Genomic DNA, 22827 nt, shown 5'->3' on the forward strand with positions numbered 1-22827 from the left:
AGTATCAGTCATACTTATTTGTTTTCATTGAACTAATAATACAATTTGTAGATGATGCTAGTTAGTTTTTAAAAAACTGAACTGAGTACCTATGTCATATTCAATGTAATCTTTGCTGTGTATGATACATACTGATATTTACTTACTTCATTAAAAAACATTCATTAGATTACTGGTTAAAGGAAATCGTAGAATATGAATATTATTACATATTATATGGATATTATACAATCATTGGTAAAACGTTACGCCTATGCCATGTGCAATTATTGGTAAGTGTGCCATAGGAATTCATTTAATTTCCTTTATGTATTATTATTATGTAAATTCCAAACAAAATGTAATCTTCGTACAATTATCACAAAATATATTCTACTTTTGACTTTAGACTTAAGACTTCTAGAGCCTTTAAATGGAGTCTTTTACGTTATTTCTATTATGACATTCGAAATTATTTGGCAAACGCGTAAATCATAGTTAAGTTGGCAAACTACACAAATATTTACATCACTCAATTGGCATTCCGATTTACTGACACAAGCAATGGCTACCATTTTTTTAATGATCATTTTGACTGCAGTTAAAAATGGTTTTACACAAATTTTACAGGATTTTTCAATTAAACAATAATGCTGAAGTGCAGTATTATTAACTGCTTATCTACTCATTGTGACAGATTGTCTTTTTACATGCCCTGAAAATTCTGACATAATATATTATGTCATAACAGTAAGTATTGGGAAGTTTTCTTCAAATGAACCTGCAATGCGAAGTCACCTCTAGCTTAATCAGTGAACATAGTGGACCTTTTTTTTTACTTCAATTTCTTACATTTAGATCTATACAGAAGAAGGTTTTTTTAAGATCTTTAGTTCTACTTGTATTCAAGTAGGTAAAGGAATATAAAATCGACTATCGCGCATTCATTGGTCCTATAATCCGATGAATATCTAGGCAACTCTACGACGAAGTTTCTTAACAGTAATTATTTACAAGCAGTGACGTCCCGTGGGGGTAGGCACATTGAGCGTCGCTTGGGGGCGGCAGTTACCCAAAGGGCGGCAAATCGAAATAGAAAAATTCATTAAAAAAATCAGCTCACTGGTTGGAAACAAAATGTATTAATTAGGTACTATAAAAGTTATAACAGGATTTTTTAACGGGTTCACGATGTTTAGTTTACTTCCGTTGTCCCTGGACATCACGTTCTTGATGAACAGCAATGACAAGTTATAACTAATTTAAAATGTATCCAAATATGTTTACCGGTCACTCGCGAGTTTTGGAAATTGTAAAATGTATTTTTAAATGTACCTATCTGAAAGATAGTATATGTAGACACGCAATATTGTCTATTGAAGCAGATGTGGCATTTAAATTAGATTTAGTGTAAGACATATTATTAGTAATGTATCCATACAATACATTTCTAAGATATTTGAATCATGAATGGATGATAAAAGTACCTACTATATAAAAAAATGTGGCGGCATTTTGGCACTGCCTAGGGGCGGATTTGACTAGGGACGTCACTGTTTACAAGTAATGGCTGTTAGCCACTAGCTCTTCCTATTAGATCCTGTTAAGACCCTTTAGGCTTCCAGTGTTATATAGATAGATTTAAACTGAGGCACGACGACTGCTGTCCATGTGACGACAACTATTACACGTCTCATTAATATTAACGACTGCTGAACATTAGAAAACGAGCAATAGGGTCTCGGAGTTATATAAAGACATAATCACGAAATTGACCCACAAAAACCTAACGAAAATAAACAAAAGATTTAATATTAGAAAAACTAAAGAAATAATTGGAGGAACATAAACCAACTAAAACTTCACCGAAAACTCCAACTTAGCAAATTTATATTATCTTAACCTCTAACAAATGCAAATACGTAATCAATTCTATGTACTTACCTACTTTCTCTACATAATTATCCGAATTCGCAACTCTGCGATGAATGTGGTGTTTTGGAGGAGATTATAGCAGTACAATGCCCTAAATATGAACGACACAGAGTACAGCTGCGAATGGCGGATATCTTTCAGAATGCAGATGAATTGAAAATGTGCCCTGGCGATAGGTAGAACGGAAGAGCTCGATAGAATTGTAGAGTTCTTTAAAAGAATTAGAGGGAGGGACTGATTGGCGGATCCTCTTCCAGAGGAGAAGAGCCGATATGACAGCGAGTCAAAATATCAAAGCCTCGGCAAAATCATAAAAATCTAATTCCAGATAATATTAAAAAAAACAAAGAAATAATCGGAGGAACATAACTCACTACAAACTTCAACGGAAACTATAATTTAGCAAAAGGGTTTAAAAGAACTGGTCTAAATGATGAACAGTATGTATTTTCATATAAATATAACTATTTTCTATACGTAACGTTAGTTTCTCCGGAATATCATACAAAATATTGCACGTCGCCGACAACTGATAAATTAATAAATATTTAAACAAGAAATTAAAATGTAATAGACGTAAACATTTAAATATCACCTGCAGTACAGTAATATAACATACTAAGTATTCATTCGTAAAGGTTCTAAATTTGAATTAGATGCATACCTGTATGACATTATTCCCGCCCAATTTCAAGTTGCGAAAATGTTGCTCACTGAAAGAAATATCCAAATTTCCTTCTTTTTCCAGCAACCCTTTGATTATTAACGTCAGTATATCATATACAACACACGGCTGACAATTGTGTGGAAAGTAATCACTAATGAGCGGTCGCTTTTGACTTTTTGAAAAAATAATATTATCGAGAGTTTCATAATATACCCAATGAAAAACGACTCATTAAAATGGGGGGAAACTAGCTCAACGCAACCGGAGTACGCACTGTCCGAAGTCTAACATATTATTACATATTATAAGTCTGTTGGTGGCGAACCTATGGTATGCGAGATGATTTTGCATGGGACGCGAATTTTTTTATGTTGAAGAAAAAAAAAACCTATACCTATTATAATAATAATAAATGACAGATCGCATTGTATAAAAATTTCAGGTAAATACTCTTTAAGAATAAGCATTACGTTTAATGTAAATATATAATTGCACACCCACGATGGCCGCGCGGCTTAAATGCCGGCCTATAGAGTCGAGGGTCCCAGGTTCAAATCCTGGGTCTGGCAAGTACACGTCATATTGTTTTTCAATTTGTGTATGAGTCAGAGTATGGACCTAATAGGTTGAGCAAATGGCTGACATCCATTTTCTCGTAAAAATAAAATCTGTTATTACAAACCTCCACTTTGTGGAGGCCCATATGATCCTATTAGGATCGTACATGGTCGAAAGAAAAGAATATAATTGCATCAGTCGGTATATAAGCTTTATGCGTCACATATAATAGTATTATCTCACTAACCTCATCTAATCCCCCCCCCCTCCACCCACGATGACCGCGTGGTTTATTATCGGCATATTATAGCGTCGTGGGTCCCAGATTCGAATTCTGGGTCTGGCAAGTACACAATAATATATTGTTCTTCAATATGTATGAGTCAGAGTATGGACCTAATAGGTAGAACTAGAGGCTGACATCAATTTCTCGTAAAAACAAAATCTGGTAATACAAATCTGCACTTTGTGGAGACCCATATGATCTTATTAGGATTGGACATGGTCAAAAAAAGCGGCGGGCAAAGCCACGCCGCGAAGGGAATGGGACGACTGGCCTTCGGACAATTGGACGCCGCACTGTCGTAGACACGTGTAGACGAGGTATTTTAATCAGTTTCTATCTACTACTTAGTAGTTTGAATTCATTTTACTCTTAACATAATATATTCTTTATCGCGGATTGAGAATTACCATGCCTAAGGCTTTATATAAAATAAAAAACTCTTTTTTCGTTGGAACTTAAACATATGCACGATTAAATCATTGTTTACGTCGGCATATTTACATTCTTACTAACTATTAAATCATAATAAACAATCATTGAAGTATAAATAATAATATTGAATATTTTTTTTAAGTACCTGTAAGTACCTAACGTCTATTTATTTTTGAATTCCGTGGCGTTCAGTTGTCCGGTGCCAAATCGTCCTAGACCCCGCCGCGAACCCTTGATTTTGATCGATTTACAATTCTTGAGACAACTGTAACGAGAGAATGCCTCATCTGATCGGAGCAAATTTGATGTAAATTTGTGCACAAAGAACAAAACTAAGTAATACAGTACCAATATTGGTGACAGTTTAAAAAGTGGTGGACCAAAATGTATGGCGTACTTGATTATTATGTAAAGAAAGTAATAAAACTATATCTATGCTATGCTCTGTGAGTGATATCTAGAACATCATCATTTTTAATAGAATTCTTAAAAAATATTTTCTTCTCCATGAACAACTGCTCGGCATGTCAGACAGTCGAAAAATAATATTTGGGAAATTTTGGCACGCATACGAGAAATGGTTCGCCAACCCTGTTATAAGTTATAACAGTATTATCTGATAATAATACAATAACCACTCTAAATAATTAAAAGACTGTATATTATAAAAAATAACAAATGCTTACCATAAAATGTAGATCTATATTAGTTTATAATTTATATTCTTTTTGTAAACGGTATCTAATATCATGTACCTATTGTATTATTATCAGATAATACTGTTATAATTTATAATAACATGCAATAATGTTTGACTTCGGACAGTGTGTTAAGCTAGTTTACCCCCATTTTAATCAGTTATTTTTCAAGATGCCATTGGATATAATATGAAACTCTCGATAATATTATTTTTTCAAAAAGTCGAGAGCGGCCGGTCATTGAGTGATTACTCCACACAATTATTAATTGTCAACCGTGTTGTGTATGCGCCGCAGTTTAATTAATATTAAAATGAGTGACATGAAGTTTATAATCGAAGGGTTACCGGAAAGAGAAGGAAATTTGGATATTTCTTTCAGCGAGCAACTCTTTCGCAACTTGAAATTGGGCGGGAATAAGATCATACAGGTATGTATATAAATATTAGGTACTGTTCGGTTATACCGGAGCCAGCGGAAAACGCATTTTGAAAATAGCCGATAAACTGGATTATTTGTTAGGTTAACCTAACCAAACCTAACCTAACCTAACCTAACCTAACCTAACCCAACCTAACCGAACCTAAACTAACCCAAACTAACAAATAATCCAGTTTATCGACTATTTTCAAAATGCGTTTTCCGCTGGCTCCGGTATAACCGAACAGTACCAAATATTATATTATATATTATATAGACACGATACACTGAAGAATACTTACCCTACCACTTCTTTTAAACTCATAAATTATATTTTACGTCATAATTTTGAAAAACCTTCAGAACATAATATCATCATCAACCTGAATCTATCCACTGCTGGATGAAGGCCTCTCCAAGCTGATTTCACTTATCTCTGTGCATTGCGTTGCCACGTACTTCCGCAGAACTTTATCATTTGATCGATCCTGCGGCCTCTAGGTCAACCTTGCGGACGTTTTGTATCTCTTGGATACCACTGGATGGCTAAATTTGTCGAACGATTATCTCTTTTTCGAGCTATGTGTCCAGCCCATATACATTTGAGGCTTTTAATGAAATCGCAAACCCTTGTCTGCGTGATATATATAAGAAAGAATAATAGGAAATACAGGTGGACCAAGTGGAACTCGAATTCACATTTTTCGTTTCAGTATGAGTGCTCTAGCCTAATAGTTATCGTTCCGAGTATGACTCATGCAAATTATTTCTAATAACCACATCATTTATCTTAAGTACACATTAAAAGGCGATTGGCTTTGTAAAAAAATAAGATATCAAAATCAAATGAATTCAATATCGAATACAAACAAGACTTAAGAATGCTATATTTTTTCTAATGGGTATATTTCTGAGGTTTTCAAAATAATTATGGACTTAAAAAAAGTAATTCTTAAATCTGTATTCTGTATTGAATAAACAAAATATGTTGTGGACATATTCACACAAGAAAATAACAATATCAATAAGTTTACAGTTTAGACTATAACTGCAGGACATTGTATAACATTATTGTACATCATTTATTGGCGATTCCCCATAGTTTTTGGTGTGGATAAATTTATATGAAGGCAACCTACTTCTTATTATGATTTCTCTCTTCTTGGTCGTGCACTCATGGCTGAGGATCATGACCACATTTAAATTTCGCCATCCTTTGAGCGACCAAGACTTTCCATCCTTCTCGGTCTTCCGCTTCTCTCAGGGCAGAATGGATGGTGCCCCCAGTCAGCTCTTTCACTTGGTCGCTCCATCGCGCAGTCGCTCTTCCTCTGCTTCGCCTTCCATGGAGGCTACCCAAAACTACCAGTCTCTCCAGGTTGTCCGGTCCGTGCCTGATAATATGTCCAAAAAACTGCAGAATTCTTCTCAGACATATCGTCGAGAGCCGTTCCTTTATCTTCAGTCTCTGGATGATTGACTGGTTCGTCCTGTGCTCCGTCCAAGAAATGCAAAGCATTCGGCGCCAACACCACATCTCAAAGACATCAATTGCCTTCCGTTCTCTTGCCTTCAGGGTCCACGACTCGACTCCGTATAGAAATATCGAGAACACTAATGTTTGCACAAGCATCATTTTTGTGGCAATCGAAATTCCCCGATCCTTCCATATAGTGGTAAGGCGTAACATGGACCCAATAGGTTTTTTTTTTTAAATTATTTATTACGAACGATGTCCGAGCTTTTCCGTACAAGGTGGTTCAGATAATTATTTTGCATTTATGAGAGATATTACAAATTTGGTAAATTAGAGTTTCCAGTTTGTAGTGAGTTATGTTCCTCCAATTTATTCCTTTAGTTTTTTTTTTAATATTATCTGGAATTAGATATTTTTATTTTGATTATTTTTCCGAGGCTTTGACTGCGGCTCGCTGTCATATCGCCTCTTCTCCTCTAGAAAAAAATCCGCCGATCAGGTCCTTCCTCTAATTCTGTTAAAGAACTTTGCAATAATTCTACCGAGCTCTTACGTTCTACCTACCGCCAAGGCACATTTCAATTCATCGGCATTCTCAAAGATATCCCCATTCGCAGCTGTACTCTGCGTCGTTCATATTTAGGGTATTGTATATTATCATGTACAATGTCCTTCAAAACACCGCATTCATCGCAGAATTGCGAATCAGGAATTAGATATTTCGTGTGGAGTGCTGGTGTTTTGTTGTTCATTTTCGTGAGGTTGTTGGAGGTAAATTTCGTGAATATGATGTCTGCATATAACTCCGAGACCCTCTTGTTCCTGTTCTAATATTCGGCAGTCATTAATGACATAATCACTGTTTGAGACGTGTTGCCATGACGTGGACAGCAATCATCGTGCCTCAGTTTAAATCCATCTATAAAGGATCATTAGTGGGTAACAACACCCATTACTTGTAAAAAAATACAGTTAGTTAGTCATTTTATACTTTACTTAAGAGCGTACTTCAGTGAAACGGCAAATAATTTTCAACAGTAGGTGCGACGAAATTTCTCACTAGTCGCCAATCGGAGAACGACAGTCGAGGTGTCTGCACGTCGATTTGTTTTGTCATGGCGTCGGATGAAAATTATTCTTAAATCGTGTAAAGATGACTAAAAAACTTTACGTATTTACTTAAAAAATATATATACTTATATATATTTCGTTCGGCACGCGTCATTTGCACAATCCGCGCATCGCCTAGCCACGATCTTTTTAGACCATGCCTCAACTGAAGTATAGCCTTAATTATATACTAGTAGAACCAAAATATCTTTATAAAACTTAAAGCACAAAAAGGAGCTAACCTCAGCTTACATATTATTACCAGTGTAATAAAAATATATTAACTGTTCTAGATTGACAATGCCACTGGAAATAAAGTCAGCTACTGGGATATTCTTCGGAAGAGTGTAAACTTAGCAGAGGCCCTGAGGAGACTTGGTGTAAAGAAGGGCGATGTGATCGGCATGTCCAGCGAAAACAGATTTGAGTTCACCGTCTCCGTTGTTGCTGTGCTACTCATTGGAGCTGTCAATGCACCCATCAATATTCTCTACACCAAAAGTAATTATACAATTATTTATGTTAAATCTTATTAAGGCTAGCGTAGTGCCACTGTATTGCCAATAGGGACATATTTTATTGACTGACTTACAAACTATGCAATTTTACGCCATAATACCGAAACTCGGGTTGATATAAGTAATAAAAACGATTAACCTCATGGCCTACGGCTTCAGAGACGACTGCTCTACTAGCCAGGCCACCGTGTGTGCAGAGTTGCTTGAAATACTCAAGCACAGTGCCGTCCAACGAGGCAATCAAAATACAGTATTATAAAACGTGCATCTCCATCACATTACTCGTGCGATTGGATTTTTGTTGTGAAAATGTAAAAAGCGACTCTATAGCTATGTATATTCAGTTGTAATATTTTGGCGGGTCTTGTTGTTAAAGGACGAGACCACTGTGATCGAGGATGCGGATGAGGTGTCGATGGAGAGTCGTAAGGAGGAGAGAGGAGAAGTCGAGATTTGGTGGTTGCTCCGATGGATAGATGAGCGAGTTCTATCATTGCAGCATTGTAAACAGTCGGTACAAGAGTATGTTACAAGAGCGTTATGTTACAATACTTATGATACTGCTCCGAGGTCCAAGTCTCGGAGGAACAGAATGCGGTACGGCGCGACTGACACGAAGCTTACTGATCGCTAATTATATGCATGAATATTCGGTGATTTGCAATTAAGAAATCTGCTGGCCTCTACATTATTCCACTTCGATTTCACGCGTGTAGAATATGCTGACTGTAGATGCAACGATTGTGCGATAGTTTAAATGACTTGCTAATTCTTTCACTGTCGAAATAATGCTGACAAGGCCCGAAGTCATTGACCGCCACAATATAATAAGATTCATTGAGATTTTGAAGATTTAAGCATTAACCATTCCTATTTTTAATCCCATAACCAGCTTACGTGTAATTTGTTTTCAAATTAACAATGAGGAAGCACACATGAATTTGTCATATCACTTGATTCGTATTGAATCACTCACGGCCTGCCACAGGAGTAAAAGAGAATATGTGAATCACCGTGATTTAAACTAAAGCGCAGTAGGCGCTCATAGGAAGAATATAGTGTGACAATGAGTGCAATGAGTGGTCAAAAGTAGACCAAAACAAATAATGTTCACTACGAATGGAAAATTGAGTGTTTTTTTGGCATAGTGAAAGACAAGAATTGATTAATTTGTAACTCCTTTGTCTCATCAGTCAAATATAATAAATTACGTTTTTTCAAGTTGAAGAAGTTTTGGCCTGTTAAAGTAGAATTAATCTCTCTTTCAGATGAAATATTGCATGCTATGAAAATATCGAAGCCGAAGATGATGTTCTGTTCGCCAATGACCATTCGCAACATCGAGAACGCCATCAGAGGCATGAAGTCCGCTCCAAAACTCATCGAGTTTGGTGACAAAAAGACAGACCCCGCCTTTCTGTCATACGAAGACTTAATAAATGAGCACACCGATATAGAAACATTTAAACTAGCAGAAGTGGACTTCAAGAAGCATCCAGCTGCTATCCTGTGCTCATCCGGGACAACCGGTCTAGCCAAAGGAGTTATTTTAACGCATTACAATTTTAGTATATGCACAAATCATTTACGGTAAGTTCACTTCAGACTATATTTGTTTAAAGATAATTTATTAATCAACTATCTACTGGAATGGGTTTTGAATTAATACTCTAAGGTTTTGGAACTTTTTATTTATATCAAATTAAGCCTAAAATTATGTTTGTGTAGCTGATTTAAAAAAAAAAAACAAATGCTTACATTATAAAGGAACTAAGCCGCTAAAATAGGAATAAATTTAACTATATAACTATTAAATATACATAATTTGAAAGCATCTCATGCATATACACACTAGAAAAAAATCGTTTTTGTAGAAAAAAAAATACGACGCCCGACAGGACTTGAATCTGTATCTGCTGGATTCGCGCCAGTATGTTTTACCATTAAACTACGGCCGCCTTAGACAATTACGACGATCTTAAGGGGGACATGCTCAGCGTAGGTCAAAATTCAGCTTTTGTTCTATTTTCAAAGCATGATCCTGGACATTCCCTAAACGTTGTAGATAATCTATTTATATAATTTTAAAATGATGTTAAAGCGCATGTACCGTTTAAAAAAAGAAATCCGGTTAGGTACATGTTCAAACACGCACGTTAACATCATTTTAATCTCTACTTCGTCAATTTATGGCTACGGCCGTATGTTGTAGCTTAACTACTGGGGAATGCCAAAAGAAATGGCGTATTTCATAAAAACACTACCTTATTCTTAGGTCAATAATTATTATAAAGCAATCATTATTCATAGGATGTTTATCATATCGGTCAACTACATAGCTTATAATCAGTATTTTTAGAATTATCTTCAAATGTGTTGATCTTTCCCATTTTTTGAATAATAAAATGCCTAATTCTTGTCAAATTTGGGATCACAGAGATTATCAATATAATTTTTTATCGTAAATATTTCACTATAATAATGTCAACATAAATTATACTGATGGTTTTATAAATGCGTTTAAAAATTAATAAATGTAAAAAATCTTAACACCACTGCACATTCATGTACTGAAATATGACTATATTCTAAAACATTAGAGCGAGAGGTTTAAAAGAATACTATTTTATGTAATAAAAATACTTTATGCAGTCATCAAATCTTTAAAATAAATATAACGGATAATAAGGCTTCAAATTTATATAAATAGATTATCTACAACGTTTAAGGAATGTCCAGGATCATGCTTTAAAAATCTAAAAAAAGCTCCATTTTGACCAACGCTGAGCACGTCCGCCCTTAAGTAGTAGTTGTTACATGAAATGCTCGTTGAATAAAAAAATGATTTATTAATATTACTATACTTCTAGTATTTTATTTTATTTTTCATTTCAAAGAAATAATTATTATAAATTACCCAAGATTCAAACCAAACTACCAGAAAAATAAAACCGCATTTAGAATACTATTATTTTCGTACATGGCTATATTATGCAAGGCTATTTGCAATCTGAATATCTTTAGTAGTAGGGCCTTTGCACAGTAAGATAATAGTTTGATAATGGATGCAATGAGTGCCCAAAATAAAACCAATCATTTTCACAACGAATATGAAACACCTCAGTGTCCTCTGCTAAGTTCAAGAATGGAAATGAAAGAGCGTAGTAAATCACTGCCATTTTTGAACACAACCTACTTGAAGTTCGACATGCCTGACCTCTATGATGCATAAAGTGGAGCTTGAAAGAGTCCGCATTTTGTGAGTTTCAAAACTGAAAGCATACAGTTCAATAATTGTGCTGATTATAACAGTATGTAGTAAATAATGGGTATATATGGATTCTTAAAACAGTATGCCTACTATCAAACGTTACAGCATACCACTGATATCTATATCATTATTAGAAAGTCCCTATTTATCTAATTTCATTATTATTCTTTGAGAAATAAATGACATTAAATAAAAAGTACGGGACTTAGGTCCAAACCCAGAAATAATGTTCATGGGGTATTATTATGTCATATGAAATAACTATATTTGCTATCTTCTTTTTTCCAGACATCTGATGAACAACTTTGGAGAAGAAAGCAGCTGTTTCTTGACCTTTTTACCCTGGTTCCACAGCTACGGTTTCTTCACTCACCTCTCCTGTATTAACCTCCAGCTGAGATCTGTCATTTTAGTCAAATTTGAAGAACGATCCTTCCTTAGTGCTATTCAGAATCATAAGGTAAAGAATTCTCGTTATTTTTTATTTACCCTTATTCTCTGTTTAGAGTACGTAAGTAATTTATTTGTAGAACTCCAGTTCAAATGAATTAGTCTTGATCAGAGTGGTAGCCACCATTATTTAAATTAGGGTTGCACTCGCTAAAACACCTACAGCATTTGACAAAAAGAATCTGTTTAAAGTTTTTGATGAATAATTTAATTTGTTTATCACTAGAGTAAAATGTATCATTCTAGACTTCTAGTTTAAATAAAAAAAATAACATTCAAGCACTGCAAGATAAAATAAGTAAAAACACTATCTTTGCACTCGCAGCATGAGTAGTTTTAAAAGCACAATACCCCATTTTCATGTGGATGTATTTACTTCTGACAGTACGTATTATCGCGGCCATGACAAGAAAATGTACGTGTAAAAACGTATTATCGTGCAAGTTGTTAGATTGCATGCATGGTTGAAAAAAGTTCAGAAGCTTCTGAATTTTCACGCAGTTATTGGGTACGCATGCGCAGTAGAACGATAGTGGCAAACCTGCCGGAAGAAATACCAACTCCACCACAAAAATGACGTTTACCTATTATCTACGAACCTTTCTGAATCTGTCAAATTGCAACATGCAATAACAACATCGCATCTCGCTTACGTATGAAGAGTGAGATTGAAGAGACAGTCAGCATTTTCACGTGTAAACAGTTATTATCGCGATAGTTAAAAATACACCCTATTGTTGCAAGTAAATCTATGCACGTGTACAGGCGTTATTAAATTATAAATTGACAAACTGGTATCAGCATCAGGAGTCCTTTATCCAGCAGTGGATTGATCCAGGATGATGAGACGGTAAGTAGTAGGCAAGCGGTTACACTTTCCATACGTCCGCATGACGGGTGCCGGACGAAATCCCGAAGGCCGAAATCCCGAATGCTGAAATCCCGAATGGCCGAAATCCCGAAAGCCTAAATCCCGAAAGCCGAAATCCCGAATACCGAAATCCCGAACGCTGAAATCCCGAATGGCCGAAATCCCGAATGGCCGGAATCCCGAAGGCCGAAATCCCGAAAAATAAAAAAATACAAACACCAATAATTGCTCAATTCGAGATTGCGCAATTATTGGTGTTTGACAGAGAGACAAAATCCATTCGTTCTACAAAATTGTCTCTCCTGAAAAGAAAATTGCGCAATTATTGATGTTTGTGTTTTTTATTTTTTTATATTTCCACAAAAAATGGGTTTTTTTCTCTCTTGTAAAAATTGCGCAATTCAGGATTGCGCCATTCAGGATTGCGCAATCATTGGTGTATGTATTTTTTTATTTTTCGGGATTTTGGCCTTCGGGATTCCGGCCATTCGGGATTTCGGCCTTCGGGATTTCAGCGTTTGGGATTTCGGTATTCGGGATTTCGGCTTTCGGGATTTAGGCTTTCCGGATTTCGGCCATTCGGGATTTCGGCTATTCGGGATTTCAGCATTCGGGATTTCGGCCTTCGGGATTCCGGCCTTCGGGATTTCGACCCAAACCCCCGCATGACACATGTACGTTGCTCATAGCTAGCCATTGGAGGATCAATAATTGTACCCCACATACTACTTACTGCACCTCAGCACTTCGACTTCACACTCCTTGATAGGGCAACAGCGACACGTTGTATCAACACATCCTTACTGCATGCATTCCCAATGACAATACAGTCAACAATTTGAATCTGCAATGAAAACTTGGATTAGATTAGATTAAACTTCTACTTTTGGAGTTTAAATAATTCTAGTTTACATCCAATTAAATCAATGGATTTTTCTTTTATCCATTCCTGAAAAATGTAGTAGGTAGTCAAAAAGTAAAAACAGGAATCAAAATATAGTTTACCCTTTCGTATGGCGTCAATTTTCCGTGAACCCGTTGAAAATATTTATATTATACAATATTTTGTGTTTTTCATCCTGTTTTCACCGTTATACAACCTCGAAACTAAAATGCCCAATGAAATCATAGATTAGATTCAGATGTGAGACATTTAATATTAACAGATATTTTTAGTTTTTACTCCAATTTAAATAGCGACTTGAAACTTTATCCAGGAAGGTTAAAAAAATAATTGCCAACTAACATTTATGAAATCAACTCTGAACAGGTGTCGGTAACATTCATCGTGCCTCCGTTGATGGTATTCCTCGCAAAACATCCGTTAGTCAGCAAATTCGACCTGACGAGCCTCAAAGAGATCTGGTGCGCGGCTGCCCCCCTCTCGAAAGAGTTGCAAGATGCCGTGGCGCAGAGAATAGGAGTCTCCAATATTAAGCAAGGATATGGTATGACTGAGACTACTCTTGTTGTCATTCATAATGGCAACGGAAGTATGAAATATGGATCTTGTGGACAAGTTGTTCCGGGGACCAAAGCCAAGGTAAGAACAAATCTATTTTACCACGTTTTTATTAGCTCGTATTCTGGTTTGTCCAGTACAATTTTTTTTCTTGTTTGTCCAAGATTTGTATTGGACGATTGAAGATTTTTTACTAACTTCCCGACTAGCTAGACATTTGAAACTTTTAGAATATATCAGAACACGATGCCAATGCATTTTTTCAATACTTTTAGTCATCTTTAAGCACTTTTTATTAAAAAAAAAACAATGTGACATGTAAAGCTCAAATGTCTCATTTTTATTAGAAAAAATAAAACCTTTGGTATTTTTTTTAAACTTAAATAAATTGAGTTCTTGGAAATATAGTCACCCTATAAAATTTATAATGCAAATAGAATGACAAATTTCTCGAAATACAATCATTTTTACGAAGTGGTACAATTCAGCGAGATGTACTACCAAGTGGTACGCAAGCCAAAAAAGGTTGGGAAATGCTGATGTACAGAGATATATCCACCTTTCTCGCATGACGTCAATGGTTCCATACAGAAAATAAGTATTCCAAAGCTGAGAAGAAAATTATTATAGAGCAGTCGTTTTTAAAGCATGGTGTCTGGCACCCCAACTATTTTCCATTAACTATCTTAATATGGTATTTCTTGTGGCGACTGTCATTTTAGTTTTTTCATAGAGGGTCTTGAAAGTTAAGGGGGTTTGTTAAATCAAATAAAATAAAAACAAATTGTAGGTAGACACATGAAAAAGTATACCACAGTGATGATGCGTGCTTAATACACCTACACTTAAAATCTTCTAATTGTTGTTTATAAATTATTCCAGGTGATTGACATAAAAACCGGAAAATCTCTGGGACCTAATAAAGAGGGTGAGCTCTGCTTCAAAGGCCCCTTGATGATGCAAGGGTATATCGGTGATGCTGTATCGACGAATCAAATATTTGACTCCGAGGGATGGCTTCACACCGGTGACATTGGCTATTACGATAATGACAAATTGTTTTTTATCGTTGACAGATTGAAAGAACTTATTAAATACAATGGATATCAGGTAATTTTTGTCATAGCATATTTTGAGTGTGCACCGAAAACATAAAGGATCTATTTAAAAAGGAGCTATTTATATTGTTATTGATTGGATAAAACTTTTTTTAAATCGACTTATTGACATTTGGAATTGTCTGAATATAAAATACTAGCTCTCTCACGAGGTCACTTCCTTTATTTATCTTATTAACAAAACAATACATATTAATCACAATTTTCAATATCAAAAATAATTCGTATAGCAATAAAACAAAAAAATAAAATTGAATCCAAAATATACAAATTTAATAAAATCTTATTGTACCTGTGTACAGTAAAAACAAAACAATGATTCGGTTCGTGAATTGTATGCGTACGAATACGTATACCTTTGTCAGCGCTACAAGTAGGTACATCGACTGCCAGGTAATTAGTAGCACTAGTAGGGGTAAACATCCGCGCGCATACCATCGACCAATCGAATCATTGTTTTGTTTTTACTGTACGTGAATGGATTTACTGCCAGTAATAGCATATTAAACTAGGTGTCGCGACAATAACAGTTTACACAAAAAATGTTGATTGTCACGTCAATCTCATTTTTCAACTATGACAACTCAGACAACTATGTTATTGTGTGCATGATTTGTGTGCTGCGCTTTCATAGTCCAATGCGTTATGCCGTGTCCACACTGGCAAGAAGTTGCTGGCAACCTCGTTAGATTTTACGATAATTATAAAAGTTATCTATCGTAAAATTTCTTAAGCAATTATCATAATTATCGTAAAATTCAATGAGGTTGGCAGTGTGGACATGGCATAAGGCACTAGCTTCTTCTGGAGGCAGGCCTTGAAATGAACCAGAGCGCACCGGAATGCCGTTCCGGTACGTAAAATTATCGCTCCGTCTCGTGGAAATCGCGACAATAACAGTTTACACACAAAAATGCTGATTTTCGTGCCAATCTAATTTTTCAAGAGTCAGCTAGACACGTTTGTTGTTATTGTGTGCTGCGCCCTCATAGTCCAATGCGTAAAGCACTAGGTTCTCATACAGGGGTTCCGGATTTGATTCCTGGTGAGGCCATATTTGGGCTCCCTGTGGTAGTGTTGTATCTGTAATTACTGTACGAAAACATTTTGTTGTCTACGTGTTAAAACTATGAACTAACATGCTCCGCCCATTTTTAACCGCAATTCCATTATAAGCTCCTTCCATTTAGTAAACAACCGCGCCTGGAAGCGTAGCCAAGAAGATGTTTTCAAACAGTAAACTACGTTATAAGTTATAATACCTATTTACTTACCTATCTATGTACTTATCTATCTACGTACTATCTGAGTTTCGGATTCTTGTGCATACAAATTATTAATATTTGTGCATCTATATTTTCTCTAAATCTTCTTCTTTGCCCACATCCGCCCCTTAACTGGAGCATATGGACACCACGCGGCGCCTCCAAGAATCCCTGTCGCTCGCCAGTCTTCTTGCTTCGTTCCAGGTCAAACCAGCATCCCGTAGCTCCGCCGTATACACTCTGTAGATTGTATTTAGCGGCCTTCCAGGACGCCGGAATCCGGTCGGCTTGAAGAACAGGCAAGCCAGGTTAAAGTTCTCTTCTGGCATCCGCAGCACGTGGCCGAGCCAGGTCCAACGTCGCCTCTTCACTTTCAGCGTGATGAGAGGCTGCTTGGTACGTTCTCTTATCTCCTCGTTGCTCCTAAAGTCATACCACCGCACACCCAGTATTCGTCGCAAACATCTGTTTTCGAAGCTCAGTATACGGTTGCTCTGAGCCTTCGTAAGGTGCCATGATTCGCTACCGTAAAGCAGCACCGTCAGAATGCAAGCGTCGAATAGGCGGCATTTGGTTTTGACCGAGTACAATCGTGAGTCCCAGACATTTCGCATCGAGTTGAATGTTGCTCCAGCCATTCCCATTCGGATAGCGAGCTCTTTCTGCAAAATGCCATCTCCCGTGATGTGTACTCCCAGGTACTTGAAGCTGTCGACGCTCTCGATGCTCTGTCCATCGCTAATCAGAGGGAAATCTGGATCAGGACAGGTGCTATTGCACAAGACGTTGGTTTTCTTCGCGTTGATTTTCAAACCAACGCGAGAGGAGTTGTTATGCAACCTGTCGATTGTCTCTTGAATGCCCTCGATTGAGTTGTCGAATAGGACAGCATCATCGGCGTATTCCAGGTCGCATAGCTTCACCGTGGGGGTAACAGGTATGCCTCGGTCGGGTGGTATTGACTTCCGTAGTATGAAGTCAAAGAGAATGATAAAGAGAAACGGTGCAAGGACACAACCCTGTCTGACTCCGGTCGTGACCCCGAACCATTCCGTGACAGTGTCTCCAATTCTGACACAGCATTCGCTATTCTCGTGCAGGCTTTTGATTATGGCAATGATCTTGGGAGGGATCCCGTATGCTCCCAGTATCATCCAGAGGGAGGAACGGTGCGGACTGTCGAAAGCCTTCTCATAATCCACAAAACAGCAGGCCATCGGACTGTTCAACTCATGGCTCTGCTGGAGAAGACATCGAAGGTTGTGGATTTGGTCTGCACACGCTCGACCAGGTAGAAACCCGGCTTGGTTTTTCCTGAGGACGTGCATTATTGGGTCCCTTATTCTCATCAAAATGATGTTTGCCAAAATCTTTCCCGGAACACTGAGTAGCGTAATGCCTCGGTAATTGTCGCAGCTTAGAGGGTCACCTTTTTTAAGAAGTGTGATGATTTCACCGTTCACCCAGTCCCTTGGGCAGCGCTCTTCTTCCCACACCTTTGTCATCAGATGAAACATAGGGTGCAGGATTGCGCTCAAGCTGTACTTGAGGAATTCAGGATGAATCCCGTCTCCCCCCGGTGCCTTTCCGTTCTTGAGCCTTTTCACAGCCGATTTTATCTCGGTGTGCGTGGGCGGGCAATCGGAAATGTTGGTCGCTCGGGGAATGTCCAAAAGTAAAGCTTCCGCAGATATTTCAAAGGGATCCAAGGGGGGTGGGCGGTTCAGCACTCCGCAGAAATGATTCTTCCAAATCTTCTTGACGCATTCTGCGTCAGACTCTATTGCTCCACTGGGACCACGAATGGCTCCGGGAGTCGGTGGTCGCCTGCTGCAGACTTCACGGGTGATTCGGAAGAGTTTCCTGGTGTCATTTCTGCTTGCTGCCTCCTCTGCCGCTTCAATTTGCCGGTTCATAAAATTGCGCTTGTCCAACCGCACGGATCGTTTGACTACCCTGTCTTGGGTCTGGTAGTCAGTCCGGCGGTCCTCGGTTCGGTCGGGGTCTCTCTCCTCGTCTCTCAGGGCTTTCAGCCTGGCTCGTTCACCAATTTCAACCCACGTTTCGTCAGACATCCACTTTGGCTGCTCACTCCTTCTGGTACCAAGGACGGTACGAGCCGACGACACAATCGCACTCTTTATGAGGCTCCAGTCCGCCTCAATGAGGTCGGATTCAGATTTGTGCCGCTCGTAGATACGATCTACACTATCTCGTACAGCAGTTTCGAAGTCGGTCCGAATTCTTCGGCGTCGGAGCTTCTCAACGTCAATTCGTTCGCACTTTGGAGGCCTCACCTGGCGACTGAGTTTTACTCGGATGTTTCCAATAAGTAACTCATGATCGCTATGGATATCGGCGCCTCTGTAAGTACGCACGTCGAGAAGTTCCTTTCGGTGCTTCAAGCTGTATAAGAAGTGGTCAATCTGCGTCCTCGTGCGTCCATCAGGAGACGTCCACGTATATTTGTGAATGTCTTTGTGGGGAAAAACAGTGCCTCCGATTGCAAGCTCGTTCAGAGTGGCGAATTCTACGAGCCGCTCACCATTATCGTTGGGGTCACCGAGGCCGTGTCGTCCCATCACCGTGGGGCCAAGCACCGGGTCTGCTCCTACTCTCACATTATAATCCCCCATTACAATCACGCGGTCTCTTCGGGGGATGGCGGAGACTGCCGCGTGGAGAGAATCGTAAAAAGCATCCTTTGTCTGCGCGTCGGCATCCTCAGTGGGGGCGTAGCACTGAAAGACGGTCAAGGAGCTACCAGGCGTCTTGAAGGAGGCACGTATCAGTCTCTCCGAGATTGGTTCCCATTTCACGAGGCAACGGGCCGCTCTCTTTGACATCAACACTGCCACTCCCTGGCGATGGTATTGCTCCTGACCTGAGTAGACAATAGAGTAACCCTCAATCAACTTTCTCCCGGCTCCTTTCCAGCGCACTTCGCTCAGCCCTAGGATGTCCACACCATAGGTGTGCATGATGCGTGTGGCGTGCAGGTCCTTTCCGGGGGTACGCAGGGTGCGAACATTATATGTCCCAATGCGCATACTCGAGTTGTTAGAGAGGATTACTCTACCTGTTTCATTGTCCATTTCCATGCAAGGTCGTCGTTTTACAGAGCCGGTTGTCGTCCGAGGCTGCTGTGTAGGTGTTTTGTTAATCTGTTTCGTTTAAGGAGGCAAGGTGATTAGCCCAGCGCTCCCGAGGCCTGAGCCACGAGGGCCCTGAAGGTCGGCTCGACCAGGTTTTTCTGTCGGGGATTTCCTTCCCTTAGCCAGAAGGCCAGTTTTATGGCGCCGGTCACTCGCCCTTCGCCCCCTGCTGTTAGCTACAGCGTACGCTGAATTGCCCGGAGGTCGCCACGGGGAGGCCAGCAGATGGGACTTGCTGGCAGTTTGGCATTTCCCAACTTTTGCTATGAACACATCTACTGGCGTCAATGTGTCCACTTGGGGCCGACCAGCCGTTGACCTCTAAATACCTTGGTATTATCTACATAATATTTCGTTGAAAACATGAGTGAATAATATATGACTCCATATTCCATATTGCGTAGTCATTTGACGATTCGTCTCATGATGCTTGATATTGTAAGGATAGCTTGTTTAGTAAGTTCACAGCATCATAGTCATGTATATGTTACACCGCATGTGTTAAATTGCGTATTACACGAAATCGGCAATATTTTGCCTAATTCATGAATAAGACAACGGGCTTACATTATTCATGAATTAGGCAATTTATCTGCCGAGTGCGTGAATTTGGCAGGGTATGGAATTTTTAAACTGTCAACATGACAGTAGAAAAAGTAAATTTAATATGGATGGTTTTATTAGTTATAATTGGACACAATATAATATTATTATTATTAGGTTAGGTTTTGTAATTCTGAATTATTCAACTGAATGTCCATTTTGAGGTTAGCTAACAAGTATCAACAAACTATCACAAACATACAATCGACCATTGCACGATTAATACCCAAGCACGAATCAAATCGCGAAAATACCTTTTAATAAAATTCTTCCGTTATCATATTATAGTTCTAGTTTTTTTTTGCGCATAGTAAATGGATATGAACGTCATTGCAGTTATTGATTGGTATATTTTTATATTATAATCAATGACATTTGACACATTTGGTTAGTTTGATTAGTTGCAAAAAACACCACCGTAGTGCTACTATCTAATTTGCCCAATACATGAACTAGGCAGAAAAAATACTGCCGAATTCACGCACTTGGCAGATATTTTGCCTAATTCATGAATAAGGCAATGGGCTTGCATTTTTCATGATTTAGGCAAAATTTTACCCATTTCATGTAAAAGTCAATTTCGCACATTTGGCGTAACATATATATGATATTTAAAGTTAAAACTACACAGATTCGAATACTTCGTGAATTGGACAAGAATAATATTTTTTTTTATCTACTATATAAATAATCTACGGCGTTAAAATGCTTCCATTTTTTTATAGATGCTGATGAAAGTAGTAAAGTTTGCTACAAATGAGTCTGCATTGTGAAATAATTTTACAGCTAATTTAAGCATTAATCCATGACAGTGGCGCACCCAGGGGGGGGGGGCAAGGGGCCCTGGCACCCCCCAAAAATGAAAATTATCTGAATGATTTTAAACATTGAAATTGAAAGCCAATAAACTATACCTTTGGGCTTACACAAATAAAAACACGGCAAAAAATGATTTGTAACAATTCTCCAGCACCCTTTTTTGAAAAATTTCTTAGATTTTAATTCCTAACATTTCGAAACGCTAGTGTCAGGTTTTTTTAGAAACCCAATCCCTAATGGAACTGTCAAAAAATTCTCGGTGTCAACCCGAATTCCGGAGTGGTGTAGGTCATGACTGGGGAGGGCTGACAGGGCTCTAATCTGGGGGCCCGGGCTGTGGGGGGCCCGGCGTGTCGGGTTGACCAGATAAGTGAGATAAACACACATCATAAATTAGCTTTAATAGTAAAAAAAAGTCGCCTGCGGCGCTATTATACTTCATGCCCATGAACATTTTCAATTACTTGTGCAATATATTGTTTGATTATTATGAGTCAATACTCGACAGCTCCATTATTAAAGTAGATGTATTAAAAATCGCCAATAATTCACTGTATAAGTACCCTTAATTTGAACTAAAACACAATTTAAAAAACGTTAATGTAGTGTTTCACACTGCCTTTAATCTTAGCGGTAGGTAGGAGGGCCCCAAAATATCCTAGCCTGAGGGCCCGCTTCAGGATGTGGGGACCATGGTGTAGGTACACCGAGTGCAATAGACAAAAGACCGATAAACGAGAAATTAGGCTGTGAAGAAGAAAAAGAGCCTATGGGACTAATTTACATTCTCCTGCTTGGGCCCCCCCCAATAATAAATCCTGGGTGCGCCACTGATCCATGAGTCCAATTACTCAGCATCATTTTCATATTACATTTTAGGCCTGGTAGAGAAGGTTTTCTTGAACGACTTTGCAATAAACGCAATATGAATACCTAATCAATATGTTTGTTTTATTGACAGGTGCCACCCGCAGAACTAGAAGCTCTTATTCTTCAACACCCAGAAGTTAAAGACGTGGGTGTCATCGGTAAGCCTGATGAGACAGCTGGCGAATTGCCTATGGCCTTCGTGGTTCGCGAAACGGGTGCCAAAATAACTGAAAAAGACATCATCAGCTTTGTTGCGAGTCGAGTCTCCCCTCACAAGCAGTTGAGAGGCGGCGTCTATTTCCTGGGGGAGGTGCCCAAGAATCCGAGTGGGAAAATTCTTAGAAGAAAATTACGAGACCTTTTGAAGGAATTACCAGAATCAAAACTTTAATGAAAATTAGTTAGAATAAAACCACAATTAAACCAAATAAGATAATTCCTTCACCATTCAAGTAATTGATGAAGGAATTACTGCAATACGTATTGTACCGTACAGACTCCACTCCATTGTATATTTCAAGAGGGTCCACGAGGGCCTTGACCATTATGAATGTAGTTAAAAACAAATTATTGTATTAATATCTTACCATTGACTCATATTATGTACATAGTTAGAAAATATTATAGTAAAAAATGTATTTTAGATTTTCTTTCATTTATTTTACAAAAACCCCACCGATTTAGATCTTGCTATTCTGACTAATTAGTCTCATGTAATAGCCAATGACATTTATTTATTTCAATTAATAATATGACATGCTTAGCTGAAGGTCCTTGTATATTATGTAAAATGTTGTAATATGTACTTGCAATGTCGACTGTGAGGTTTCCCAAATAAAAAAAAAAAATAAAAAAAAAGTACC

At 38.1% G+C, this 22827-nt stretch overlaps 1 protein-coding gene across 1 annotated transcript; it reads left to right on the top strand.

Moving 5' to 3' along the window:
• Nucleotides 1–4868: 4868 nt before the first annotated feature.
• On the top strand, nucleotides 4869–22355 carry LOC147071488 (luciferin 4-monooxygenase-like). The gene is made up of 7 exons (XM_085948128.1): nucleotides 4869–4985; nucleotides 7856–8063; nucleotides 9349–9670; nucleotides 11640–11811; nucleotides 13943–14215; nucleotides 15017–15244; nucleotides 22056–22355. The coding sequence occupies exons 1-7, from the start codon at nucleotides 4869–4871 to the stop codon at nucleotides 22353–22355; spliced, it is 1620 nt and encodes a 539-aa protein (XP_085804254.1).
• Nucleotides 22356–22827: the final 472 nt, after the last annotated feature.

Source organism: Rhyacophila brunnea, unplaced genomic scaffold (assembly GCF_057557595.1).
Source record: "Rhyacophila brunnea isolate RB1 unplaced genomic scaffold, BYU_Rbru_1.0 scaffold_20, whole genome shotgun sequence".
In the NCBI taxonomy this organism is placed as follows: Eukaryota; Metazoa; Arthropoda; class Insecta; order Trichoptera; family Rhyacophilidae; genus Rhyacophila; species Rhyacophila brunnea.